The 14,205-nt window shown below is 46.7% G+C and overlaps 1 protein-coding gene across 1 annotated transcript in view; it reads right to left on the minus strand.

Annotated features, from left to right (window-relative positions):
* Positions 1–2,248: 2,248 nt before the first annotated feature.
* Positions 2,249–14,205, minus strand: part of CACHD1 (cache domain containing 1) — a 216,680-nt gene continuing 204,723 nt past the window's right edge. Inside the window, exons 24-27 of the mRNA XM_036257370.1 lie at positions 13,653–13,814; positions 12,361–12,438; positions 11,366–11,467; positions 2,249–4,413 (exon numbers count right to left, since the gene is read on the minus strand). Coding sequence (XP_036113263.1) covers positions 4,175–4,413; positions 11,366–11,467; positions 12,361–12,438; positions 13,653–13,814 — 581 coding nt within the window. The 3' untranslated portion in view covers positions 2,249–4,174. The remainder of the gene's footprint in view (positions 4,414–11,365; positions 11,468–12,360; positions 12,439–13,652; positions 13,815–14,205) is intronic.

Raw genomic sequence — 14,205 nt, forward strand, 5'->3', positions numbered from 1 at the left:
AAAAAGCTGAATTTGAAATTATACTTATAATTTTGTATTTGCTTGTTTAGTGCCTATGCGGGAAGCTTTCAGGTGCAGATATTAAAATGCCAACTCAAAAGGTCTTACACAAATAAGGACCTTTTATTATCTCCCTCGTGGAAATGCAGAGGTTGGTGGATTCAGCAGGCATGCCTTCCGGTGCTCGCCTCGACTCTGAGCTATGACCAAATGAATAGGGTGCGTTTATGACTGTGGTAGGACTAATGAGAAATGCAACTCTAGCAGGGAGGCTAACTCTGAGGATCACATTCACCGCTACACAATGAGGACGGGTAAACACCAGGATATCCACTTACATCTCTGCACTCGGCGAGGGAAAGGATCCCTCTGCTTCGTTCATTCCTGTGGACTCAGCTCCGAGCAGTCCTGACATGTAGTGGGAGCTCAGTATATATGAATAAAGGAAGAATTGGAGAAGAGTCTAGGAACCAGCTGGAGGTCGCTGACTCGGTGGAACATACAGACAGCTGACAAACTAGTCCCTCCAAGAGGAAAGGGACAGAAGAGTGTGAGTGATACTGTTTACCCAAAGACGCTGGACTTGGCCATTGACCAGACGTGAAATGAAGAAGGGAAATGAGAGGGAGACGCAGAAGTCCCAAACAGTGCTGAGCCTGGAATCAGAGACATTGGTTTTATCTCCTGGCGTCCTTGCAAGTACTAAACAGGGGGCTGAGGACAGAACTTGAAGGCACACATTCTCAAATGAGGGGGATGCTGACCACAAAGGGGGTGAAAGCTAATTCTTGGGGGAGGAAAATAAATCAGCTCTTACAATGGTTCATAGCCCTTCAAAGCTCCACAAAATCTTATCCCCTAGTATTTAATTTCTCTTTTTAGGATGAATTTAAATTAAATACATGTTTTTAAAAGGTTAAGAAACAATGAATTCAAGAACGGAGAAGATGCCTTATGAGCAGTTTAGGGCTGAGGGAGGGAGGATGGAGGAAATAAACAGAAAAAGCTCAAATGAATATACTCTATATTGACACACAACTTCGCTATTAAACAGGTCATCTTATGCAGTTATAAAGTCATAGAAATAGATCTTTCATCTTGATTCTTTTTTCCTGAAAATTTATAAAAAAATTCTGAATATGACATTGTGCTGTAGCCAGGAAAATCACCACTCTTCTGCTCAGAAACAGACCAGAAAGGACACAGATGAGACAGGGCTGGCCTGTTTTGATTATTCTACCAGATATACATTTTTAAAAGTGAATCATTGGAGCAGCCCACTGCCAAAGGGAAGCAAGCTTAAGTAATCTTCCCAGACTTCTTTCCACACACACCAGCCACTCTGACATGCAAAATAAACCTGTCTGAGTAAATCTGACAAGGTTTTTTCAAATAAAAATATTAATGAAGTTTAGTTTAGTTGAGCCTTCAAATTAAATCAAGAAGTAGAGGAAGAAAGACGACACTTCCAAAATGCCTAAAATAAATGTATCTGGAAAGCAGGTCTAGACCACGAGAACTAATATGGGTCCGAACCTTTCTTTTTCTAGCTATACAAAATGAGCGGGCCCAGCCGGTGTGGCTCAGTGGTTAAGCGTCGACCCATGCACGGGTTGTGGGTCCAATCCCCGGTGGGGGGCATGCAGGAGGCAGCCAATGGATGTTCTCTCTCATCGATGTTTCTCTCTCTCTCCCCCTCTCATTCCCTCTCTCTCTAAAATCAATAAAGGAAAAAAAATAATTAAAATGACCGGGAACACGCTTAGCTCTTAGTGCTTATCAACACGGACAAGCGATGTTGGTCACAGGCATTGAGAGGCCTCAGTGAATGGAAGGCACGAATAGGGTCCCCTCCGGATTTTAGGGAAGACTCGTGTGTCACACAGCCATGGTGTCAGGGGAGCAAAAGGACACAATACTGGTCACCATGATACAAAGTTTCCAAAAACATATTTATCCTTGTAAATAACAACACGAGTGACAAATGCTTAAACATTATATGCAACACTTTGGGAAGAAGACAAAAGGTAACTCAGGAGGTCAAAACTTCAATCCACCCGTCACAAACCTGTAGTCCTATCTTCTATAGGAACTGTAAAACACGGTTATGTTTCCTTACCAGGTACAAGAACCCAATTGTTTCCCCCCTGAAGTTCAGGATAAAGGAGATTCTTATCACAAAAGACACAAAATGCATTTGTCATTATAGTTGAGTAGGCTGTAACATTTTTTATTTATAAGCTCTAAGTTGTGTGATTCTTTTCTTGAAAATACCAAGTCCCTCCTCACCCCCACATCAAGAAGCTAGTGTCATAACACAAAGGTTCTTAACTTTAGAAAAAGCCCCAGTAACCCCACGGAGAGATTTAATTTCCTGGGAAGACAGGAAAGCTACCCATTCTCTCCAGCAGTTAGAGAATAACCACTTATTCATTATTAATGACACAAATTCAGATGTTAAGGGGAGCTACGTCCCACGCATTTTTAAATATTTGCTTTTAATTTTATCCCATTGCATTCTGAAACACTTCTCTGCATATTCAAAATGGTCCAGAAGCCCCTGCACTTGACTGCAGCCTCGAAAGCAGGCCTGCTAGGTTACAAAGTGAACGTCATTTGCCTCGAGGCACAAGCAGTGGCCCGTTAACAAATCACTATAACCACCAACTCTGTCCGCTGATACGGTTTATTCCACTAGACTGCCATTTCATACACAGTACGAGGGGGTTTCCTGATCGCACACATAGTTTTACTTCTTGTACTGCTGAAGAACCATTTTTCTTTACATTATATCATAACACCCTATCGTTAAAACATTATTCAGTGACTTTTTTCCAACTACATATAGACGGGAGATTTACCACACACACGGTGCAAGAATGTCTTTATAACATATTGGAATCACAACCTGTGAATCTAAAATACATCACTGTCATTAGAACACTACTTTAAAATTACAACGCCATGTTCTGTCGGCCGATCTGATCAATCTCTGTACGCGTCACAAAGCAGCTGGGTAGATGACTTCTTGGATAACTGGCAGCAGCTTTGAACGATGATTTCAAAAGAAATCGTTAATACACGATCCCAATTTCGAATTTTAAAAACTTCTTCCTTTAGGCATTCAATATTCTCAGAACCAAAATGGGACATTTTCAAATGGCTAGTCTCTGAAACAAGAAGAATAAATACAACCCTCCCTTAGCTGAAAGGCTAGGGCAGCAACATCAGGTTTCGTAGACATCTAAGGAAGGCATCGTAGGGGCAGTGGGAATGTTTTAAAAAGGAACAAAATTTCTCTAAGAGCTTCTTGGGTTTCTCTGCCCCTCCCCACCTCTGTCGAACACAGAGAAAGAATATTGGACTGCATTTCAAATAGAGGAGTGTTTCCGCGAGATGACGGTCTAAAGAAAATGTATGTAAACAAGCTAGAGAGAAAGATTTCTTCATTTTCCCATTTTCTGGAGCGGGGCAGTGGGATGATAGCAGTTAAATAAAAAATAGAACTCCTTAGTCAAAGAACCACTTCATTACACACAGCGCAGCTAAGGAAAACTGCTGGAAATTTCTCATGTGTTTCCTTTCCTTCCCCCCCCAAGTTTGAGAATGCTTGAAAGTTCAATAAATAGTAGAAAAATAATCCTTTACTTAGAAATTTTGGGATGCGTCACTCAGAGCTTCGCAGGGGCGCCACACAGCAACCGTGGCGTCTAGGTACCGCGGGGAAACAAGGCGACATCTCCAAAGCGCGTTTCAGCCGGACGTGCGCGCGCGGCTCCGGGAGCGCATCCCCCTCTTCCAGTTAAGGCGAGCTGACTGTCTCTGGCTCCTCGGAACATTCCTCTGGCTCAGCTTCACGAAGGTTCCCCATGTTTCATTTATAGGTTCCGTCTCTCCGTTTGGAGGTTTGCCTTCTGTTCCATTCCGCTAGGAGCATGGCAGGCTCATTTATCAGGCTAATTTCCCGGCCGTGGCAGAACCCGCCTGGCGGCTTCCCACGTGGGATTCCGGTGTTCGCTCTCACTTTCAAACATATCCACGTATAAACGAGTGACCTCACTCCGGACAAAGCCCACACACGAGAGGTTTCTTGCTGAGGGTTTTATGCTGGTTCCTTTCCCTCCAGACCGGTCCGTACCTCCCCGACCCTGGCTTCTCACGGGGCGGAGGGCCGTTAGCACTCGGCGTCCACGGTGTGGACCGTCACGGCGGCCTGCAGGTGGTGGCTGTGGTGCAGCGTGGGGTGGTGCAAGCGGTAGTGGTGGAACTTGTTGCTCAGCAGGGCCGCGGTCTGAGGCGGGGTGTCCAGGTCCAAGTCCTCATCGTGGTTCCCCACGTCCACCCCTGCTGACAAGGGGTCATTGTTGCACGGAGGGTTTTCACTGTCTTCCTGTGGGCTCATGGTGCTGTAGCCTAGAAAAGGAACAAAACAAATAAGCGCTGAGAGCTTCCAGGCGCAGGGGGGAGTCGCTCAAGCTGCCTGGGGCACCAGGAGGTGTCGCTGCCTTGGTGCTACACAGGCGCCAACACCGGCAGGTTTTCAGCAGACGGTGGAGGGGCTTATATTAAAAGAGCCTTTGCTGACGGTTTCTTCCTTAAAATGATTACACAAGAAACACCTGAACATTTCAGACCACCGAGAAAGTCTAGATCGGAAAAACATATATGCACGAACTCTTTCCCTACATCAACACAATGAAAATTAAAATGACCTCACGTCCCATCTGACCCATAGACAACCACCAGTGACATCTGGGGAACTCTCCTCCTACACTTTTCCCAGAGATAAGGTTAAGACTGTTTTCTATTTTAAAGAACAAAAAAAAAAGGAGAAAGGTCTTGGATCAGGTGGGGGCTGGTGGGCGAGGCTGGGCTTCAGGTCGCCTGAACACAAAGCAACAGCAAGAACAAAAACAACTGCCACCGTTTTCTGCACACCTGCTCCATGCAGGCACGGATGCCAGGTCACTCCTGCACACCAACCAGGCGTTATCTTAACATCCGTTTACAGGTGAGGGAAGCGATGACCAGAGAGGCTGATGAACCCGCCCGAGGTTCCAGTACCCAAGGAAACACCAGCTGCACACACACCCACAGCCACGAGCAAAGGAATCAACTATTCTCTGTGGAAGCTGGCTCACTGTATTTAAAGATTAATTTCTTTTGGTATTCTCAGTAATACATGTTTCAGAAGAAAATGCTCTTGCTGATCAAAGGATTCAATTCCAAGAACCCTGGCATGTTTTTAAATATTGCAAAAATCCCCTTTAAAATTTTTGAGAAGTGACAGCTCATTAATATTTCCGCTGCATCTACAGTTAGCCTCAATCAGCACTCACCCGTGGGTAGTGCTAGTCACATTGTGGCTGCAAAATTGACATGCTTGCATGCAGCCACGCCAGAATAGTCGGTGGTTGAAAATGCATGCTCCGTGCAGAAATGAGAAAGGCCATTCTCCGTCCTCAGTGAAACATCTCCCAAATGAAAGTATTAGTTAAGTCAGCCCAATGCAACTAATAAGTCTTGGCCACCTACGATGTACCAGACACCATGCTGGCTCATGCAGGAGACACCAGGATGAAAACGTGGTCCCTGTACAAGGAGCTCAAAAGTTAGTGCTTGAGAAATAAAACAAGTATCAACATAGCTCAATTCAATTATTAATTTATTGGAGACCATTATGGGGCTGGAGGGGGAAGACTATAAAACATGAATAAGAGATGTCTCTTTTCCTCAAGGATTTCACAACCAAATAGGAGACAGATATTCATGAAGCGAGGCTTACAGTAATGCCGATAATAGTAAGTGTTATAATTGAGGTATCATGAAAATCCAGAACAGGGAATAACTACTCCTGGCTGGAGGAATGAGAAAGCATCACAGAAAAACCCGTTTTAGTTGGGCTGACACAGATGAGTAGGAATTTGGTAAGTGGACATGAGGCAAGGAACACAGGAGCGCAGCCGCAGAGGTGCGGACGCCTACGGACGTTCCTGCACCACGTGGCTCGGAGGAGCACGGCAGGCAGCTGGAGAACAGGGCAGGCGGAAGGTGGAGAGGTGAGTTCAGGTGAGACCGTGGAGGCCATGCCGAAGCACAGAAAATGGAGACAACACACGATTCTGAAAAGACCCTAGGATACCTGAGGGGGAGACACTTAAGGTGGCCCTGATGGGACAGGAGGGTTTTATTAGGAAAAGAAAGGGGTGGCGGCGAGGTGCCGCCGGCAGGGCGATGAGCCTATGCAGAGGCAGACCGTGGGAAGGCTCCAGTGGACCGGCTAATGGTGGGAAGCCCGGTGTGTGGGAGAAGGGCGTGGGAGGTGCGGCTGGACGGGACAGCTAGGGCCAGATCAACAAGGCTGGTCGCAGCTACTAGTTAGGACTTAGTAATGGGCAAGGGGAGGCAAACAGCAAAGACGTATGCACGTTAAGGTGATCCGCTGTGGCAACAAGGAGGCTGGACGGGAAGGAAGAGGGTCAGAGGCTCAGAAGACGGGCTAGTGCGCCAGGCGGAGGTGGCGGGGGCCTGGCGGGGGCCAGCAGCAGTGTTGAAGTGGGCAGCGTGGGGCTCCGAGAGACACTTCGAGTGCAGAGTGGGTGGGATGTGGTGACTAAACGGACTTGCCTGGTGCGTACAAGAGAGTTGACATCCTCAGATAAGGTCAAGGTGGCTGGGTTTGAGGCTGGGGAAATGGTGATGCCTTCTCCCAGTTCTAAGAGGCCAGGAGCCAGAGCGAGTTGCTCGGTGTGGTGTCTGGAGTCTAAGGTGGCACGGTGGCCCCACAACCTCAGCTGCAAAGATGTGCTTGGACCACCGTAGGCTCTATACATGAGGGACTACAGTGGAAAACCTGGTTCCAGTATGAGTTCAGTGTCTGTGTTGATTATTCTGAGCCAGCTTTTAGAGCTAGGCTGTCCTCGTCTTTCCTCCAAACACTCCGGAACCGCCTGTCTCTGCTCATTTACATGCACCCACAGCAACGGAGAATTCATTTCCACATTCATGATGCAGAGTTCATGGTGGCCCATTGCCTGGCTCACCTTGCACCCTCCCTCATCTTGCTAACATCCCAGCCCCAGCCTGGTGTCCTTCTGTGAGTTCTGTGCACATCCATCTCAGATTCTACCATATGATAAGAAAACATAGGGCTGTCTTGTCCATTAGCAAATTCTTTCTAAAAAAACCACAAGGATTTATTTATCTTTGTACTCCTAATATTCAATGCAATGACTCTCACAAGCAAGCACTTAATTAAAAAAGAATTATATAATATATTCCCAAAGCAAAGGTATCAATGATTTCCTTCCTTCCTTCCTTCCTTCCTTCCTTCCTTCCTTCCTTCCTTCCTTCCTTCCTTCCTTCCTTCCTTCCTTCCTTTTCTTTCTTTTCCCCCCCAGTTATCTGTGGTGACACTCACCAGTCTCATCTAATAATGAAGACCTGCCTAGGGGTTCTGACTTAGGGTCCAGGGATGCTCTGAACCTGACTGGTCATAGACCCAGGGTGGTGGTGATGGTACAGCTGTCCCTAAGGCAACCTAGAGGCACCCCCATTTCTCCTGCTGCTTTGATAAGGACCCCAGCAGAGGCCCTTCCAAAGTGAACCCCTCAATGCAAGTTCATTCTATTTAATTTGCTCAATTCCTCTGTAATTTAGGTTTTCCTTTATCTCAATAATTAATGAAAATCTGGAGGAAGGGAGTAGCAAGTTGTGGAGAAGCAGGAGAAAGCCAAAGGTATACTCTCACTTAACAAATTAATTGTTTACTCAGTGCCATGCAACCTGCTGAGCACTGGGAGCCGTGATGAATAAGACAGACTCAGTCTGTGACTCACAGGGGAGGAAGCACTATTTAAAACACAAGGGATAGTTACAAATACTTTCAAAGGGAAATTTTATTTACTGTCCAAAGATGTATGCAGAAAAATCTCCACAAAGACAATCTCAACCAAGAAATAGGCCTCAGGAAGGTCAGATGTCCTTTAAGAACAGAGGAGTCAAGGTTAGGGTTTTGCTGTTTAGTACTGTGCTTATACATTTAGGCTATGGTTTCTAAGACACAGCTCTTGAAGGTAGGGATGTTAGGTCTCACTGGGGACTCACTCACCACCTTCTGGTCACAGAGAGGAACTGCAGGACAATATCTGCACCTTGGAAAATGGTCTCCTGCTGCACTATGCAGATTTTGACTGGGTTTCAAAGTTCAGTATTTGCATTTCAGCATTTGCATTTTGAATCTTCTGGAATTTGCTTCACTAGAGGAAAATTTCCCTCTTATAAAGAAAAAATGTTGCTATATATATATATATATATATATATATGTGATATGTATACACACACACACACATATACATATATATCTTTTTTTCTTTCTAATGAGATGGTAACCAAAATATAGAGTCATAAGGAACAAACATATATTGGTGGTTTTTAACTTAAAAAATAAGCCAGTAGATGATTAGACAGAACCTGATATTTTCAAGAGAAATAATTGGCAAAGTAGATATATAATTAAGCATAAAAAGAAGAAACATCTGTAACAAAAATAAATAAAATTTTTAAAAAAGCATAGATAGGTAGTAACTGTTTGTAATCTGTTCTTGTAAGTTAATACTTGAGTGCCGAGAACAATCATCCTAGAATACTGACAAAGATAATTCTGCTTTTCAAAAACCATTCTTATTTTAAACAAATTTTTATTAAGATACAAAAATTTAAATTAGATTCCCTTGAAATAGAAAATTAGATTCCTTTGAAATAGATTTAGGCCACACTAAATATATCTAAATTTAAAAAAATACAGCCTGAAAGTTTCCAAGTTTAGCCCGAAAACATTTAATTTCAGGAGCATCGTAGGTCTGAACCACACCACAAAATCTAGTGTGTCTGGTATGTATATGTGTATCTACGTTATTCTTTTGAGTTTCCTTTGTGTATCAGACCCTAAAACACCTTGTGGAAATACGCTCACCGAGTAGCAAAGAACCACGGTCCTACAATCCTACCCGTTCAAGGGCCGGCAAGATGCCACTTTCCCACTGGGGTCTTCCATGATTTCCCTGCAGATGGAAGAGGACGATCTCCCCACCTTCTCTCTGTTCCACTCCTTGAAGTGGTCACATTCAGGCTTACGAAAGCGAATACATGCATTCGTTTACTGTTTCCTCCTAGACTGAATTCCTTGAGGGCAGAGTGGGTATGGAGGTGGGGAGGTCAACCCTGAGCTCATTTCTGCCATACATTATTTCACGTACTCCTCACGACGACTTCACCGGAGAAGATTTTCTGATCCTGGTTTAAGAATTAGGAAACCAAGATCCAAAGTAGCTTTGCTAAGTCTCACAACTTGTAAAGAGGAGGAGGTGAGATTCCAAGTGAGCTGTGCTTGACCTCCTAGTTCTTCTGCACCACGGCTGCCTTGCACAAATGAAACCTTCCCTTCTCCAATTCCCTCCCCTGTGCCTAGCAAAGCGCAGGCACCAATACCCTCACCACACAGGAAGATACTCAGGTGAGCAAGAAGCGTGCTGACACAACAGTATTAGATGAGATTCTTGTGTAATGTGGGCATACAGCTTATCCTCAATGCATGACAGGGACATCAACTTGATGCGACCAATTTTAGTGACCCACCATTCGGATTCAGGCATATGACAACAGGCAGTTAACGGCTATTGATTTTGCAGTGTGTCTGGAATTATGTGGAATGTCAATGTCTTCCACTTCTTTTAGTGTTGCATTCTGTCTGCACGAGAAACTATTTCTCATTCCTTGGGGATAACAGGGATCCAATTATTGTGAAAAATGAAAGAAAGCAAGCCCTCAGCAAGATTCGTTGGCTTTCAGATACTGACACTGCACTGTTCCTTTTATCTAAGCTGTAGCTTCATTTGCCATTTTACTAAGACAATGGGAGAGCTAATGGAATACTGTCAGTGTCACTCAGAATTTCAATTTTGAAGTAAATTCTGTTGGGGAAGAGAGGGGGAGGGAGGAAAGAAGGGATGAAGGGAGGGGGAGGAAAGGAGAGAGAGAGGAGAGAGGAGAAAGGAGCGAGGGAGAGAGAGAGAGACAGCACGCAAGCTCAGTATTTCTGCTGAATAAGAAATTATTTCTGTTGAACTTTAGTAGCCTCAAACCTGTTTTATTATTCAAAGGAGAAGCAGCACAGAACTGCCTGGCAGAATGCATTTATAGAATGTTCAAAGGTTTTTAGGGAAAAAAGGCAGAATGTCAAAGAAATTGAAAATTTTAAGTTCTGCATTGACTCTCCATAGAAACCCAACATTCCTATTTAGTTGGTGGGAACAATGTCATTCAAAGCTCAAATTAAGTCTCCAATTTACAACCAGAGCTTTCGTCCCATTTTCCAAAGGGAGCCCGACTACCTGGCTGTCACGTAAAAGGCCACATCGGCTGCTTTGACGAAAAACCACTCCTGCATTTTTTAGCACAGGTGTGGGAGCACTCTGTTTGAAGACATTTTTTTTCTTTCTCCTTTTCAGGGTAGATGTGGAGAAAGCAGAGTCAAATACATGCATTATTTATGCATTAAAAAAAAAAAAAAACCTGATTCTGGGAAGACAAATATTTCTGGAAAATTAAACAGCTGTATGAAAAATAAAGTGCTGTTCTCTGTGACAACAAGCCACACGGACACTGGGAAGGTGAGCAGGTTAGGTGGCGGCCACGTCTTCGGTATAGTGTGTGGATTTTATAACCTGTAGCTCATCTGCCACTCAGCGCCTCTTCACATCTGAGCCTGGAGCCCCCCTGAGCATCCTACAGGTCCTTCCCACAACTCCGTCACTGTACACACTGGTCCCTTTGCCCCTCACGTTCTCCCCTCATCCTTCAAGGCTCCCGCAAATGCTGTCTCTTTTCATGAAACTGTCCCTAAGCCTCCCTGGCAAGGCTGGAGGCCAGGGTGGGGCACACCAGAAGACAGCAGGGGCTCTTGCTATGCCCCACAAGGACGTGCCTGGGAGAGCCCTGGATGATGCTCGTGTTTGCCAACTAACACCGGACAGTAGGACCTATGGGGCTACCAATTTACTGAGAATCAAGTGGGGTGGTAAGCAGGCTTCATTCAGACGATCTGAGTCCTTACTCATGGTGAAAACCTAGGGAGCCATCTATGTGCCCGGAGGTCACCTCACTGAACCCAGGCGTGCTGAGACACCTGCAAATTCACCCGTGGGCTCTTACCAAAGTGTCATGGTGGAATGTGTCTTTTTGGAAAACGATGTCAAAATAATTCACTTGAGCACAGAACAGGAAAGAGAGAGAAGCGTGGGTATGTGCACCGCCCACGGGAGCCCACGGGGCTCCTCAGGTCCTCACACACGGGGGCTAGACCTACCGTGGTCACTCTCTGTTCCTGATCGACCCCAGTAGCGACGCCTCCTCTCGGGACTGTGTGCGTGCCGCTCCATGACCGCGGCTATAAATCGAGTGTTGCTGACTGCGGAAGGCAAGGAGAGTTAGTCACTCTTCGGCCAGGGTCCTTATTGTGTCACGTACGTTTTCTCTGAGCAGCCTCATTTGCATGGCGGGGGTTATTCTGTGGAGAGCTAGCAAACGTCATTTAAAAAACCTTTTGAGGATCGCGGGGGTTGGTTTTGGAACTGGGGCGGGAGAGGTCCCTGATTACGTATCCCCAAGAGGCATCCAGCAGATAGGCTCCCAAGTTGTCGAAGCCTATGGTAACTCAACATGAATGGGACTCACCCTCTCTCTCTCTTTTTATTGTTGTTGTTAATTCTCACCTGAGGATATTTTTCCATTTACTTTTTAGGTAGAGTGGGAGGGAGGGAGGGGGAGAGAGAGAAACATCGATGTGAGAGAGACACATCGACTGGCTGCCTCCTGGGCAACCCCAACTGGGGCCGGGAACAAACCTGCAACCCAGGTACGTGCCCTTGACCAGGAATCGAACCTGAGACCCTTCAGTCTGTGGGCCAACGCTCTAACTGCTGAGCCAAACCACCGGGGCTTGATAAAGAAATGCTCCTTTCTCCTCCAGATGTATACATTAGTTTAGGGATTAAAAAAAAAAATGCATCCCTGATGATCCCCTTTCTGAAATACTATGCTGGACAGTCATGAGGAGGAGAAAGAAGGAAGGGTAAGGTGTCTTAGGCCACAGCACTGACTTCCAAAAAGAACACCATGAAATCTTTTGAGGTTTTCTAAAACAAACACCTACATGTATTTCTAATGAAAAGAGGGGGAAAGACCCCATCGTGTCAGAGCTCCTTTAATTTTAATACCAGCCAAAAGGATATAAGAAAGAATATTTATTCTGGATTAGCCTCCTGCTGACACGGTCGGCAGCGCGGGGGCCGGCGTACTCACTGATGCCTCTGTCTTCGTGGCTGTCATCGTCCCTTTCATCTCTGTCATTCTCCAGGTTGGACATACGCACTGACATTTCTACCCATCATTAAAAAGAGAAAAACATGACTATTTAATCAAACAAAATCAACTACATTAATGCCCTGCAGAGTGCTCATTTGATGGCGGGGTGACAGCTTTCCATCGGGGAGTCCTATCTCGGAAGAGAACAGACACCCCCCACCTTTCCTGTTAACAGAGGAGAGAACAGGAGACAGAGGAGGGAGAGCAAGTGCACAATCAAACCTGACACTGATTTCTGAAGGAGGAGAAGGCAAGAGATCGACAGAGACCAACAACTCTGCGAGAGTCCCCGAAACAGAAGGAAGGAGTCTCCAAGCACAGCTGACCGTGTTGACAACGTGGTCCCACACACTCTTAGAAAAGGTCAGGCACGCCATAACCCTGGATGGCAGCCCATCCTCAGGCTAACCACGCCTCAGCAAGGGGAGAGCTCCATGCTCAGCCCTGTCACTAAGCCGGGCAGCATGATCCCACGATGCCCCAGCAGGACTGCGGCCACACACAGGCCGACTCCCCCGGTCTTGACTGCTGCAAGGGTGAGCTCAGGGCTCCTGACCTAGCGCAGGAAGAACGCTGGATCAGCCTCATCCCCACAGAGCTCCGCTGGCCACATCCTTGGGGGCTTTTAGGAAGGCGGGGAGGGGAGGCATTACGCGGTGTTGTCCCTAGCCAAGGAACACAGACTGCACATTTAACTCTTAGTACAGAAGCCAGGATTACAGAGTAATCATTTTGTACCTGGCTTCATTTATCTATCCTGTTCTGAGAGACGTGATTATTCCTTCAAATGTGTGTTCATTCACAGAAATATAGCAGAGAATATATAATAACAGCTGCCACAGAGGGGTTCATTTTCCGGCCAGCAGTGACCTGGGGGATCTTTCGTTTGCCAGTGTTTTGGGAATAGCAAAGGCAAAGCATCTGAAGTGAGTGTAGAAGAAAATTCCCAGGCGGCCCTGCAGCCCCCGGGCGGCCAGGTCCCGAGCAGGCTGTGGCGGGCGGATGCTGTGTGAGGAGAGATCCAGGAGCTTCCTAGGGACTCCAAAGGGGCTAAGGAGGAAAGCAGGTGTTGGGGACTTCTGAACCCACTCAAGGGCAGCTCAAAGGGCAGCATGTTCTTATCGCTGCTGAGAGGCTCCCACATCCGGCCACCCCCCCCCACCCTAAGACCACCTAAAGAAGGCTGCTGCCTACGGAGGAGTCTTGAGAGTCACTCATTTCCAGCTCACCTTGGGCAGCCAGCGGAGACATGTGCTGGTGACTCCGGCGGTGAATCTGGTGGCGGTAGGCGTACACAGCGAGGACCAGGACCATGATGCACCCCATGATGCCGCCAGCCACGGGGCCCACGGGGGCACTTTTAATCATGTTCAATGTGACCACCTCATCACCTGCAGGGAAATGAACGAACAGAGGTCCCTGGTCATGACTCCCCAGGTGTGGGGGGAGCGGGGGTGGGGGTGGGGGTGGGATGGGAAGGAACAGAGCGGGAAGGGGTTCGAAGGAGACGAGAGCTGCTGTAAGCCACGAATTCCTCAAAGACGACGCGCAGGAACGTGGGAGCAGTGACCCCGTTTAATTCCTGGTTCCCACATTAAATGCTAAGTGCTCAGGAAAGCAAGAACGCAGTTAGCAAGATCTGGTAAGATGCGTGCGTGGATGAGAACCACTTAAATCCGTGGTGGCCAGGCTGAGGGCCCAGTGCCCGGGGTGTGGGCTCCTCCCGGAGGAGGAGGAGAGAGGCAAGGGCAATGTGGGCCTCTCTGGGGCACATGTGACTGA

The sequence above is a fragment of the Molossus molossus genome, unplaced genomic scaffold (assembly GCF_014108415.1).
Source record: "Molossus molossus isolate mMolMol1 unplaced genomic scaffold, mMolMol1.p scaffold_m16_p_12, whole genome shotgun sequence".
Classification (NCBI taxonomy): domain Eukaryota; kingdom Metazoa; phylum Chordata; class Mammalia; order Chiroptera; family Molossidae; genus Molossus; species Molossus molossus.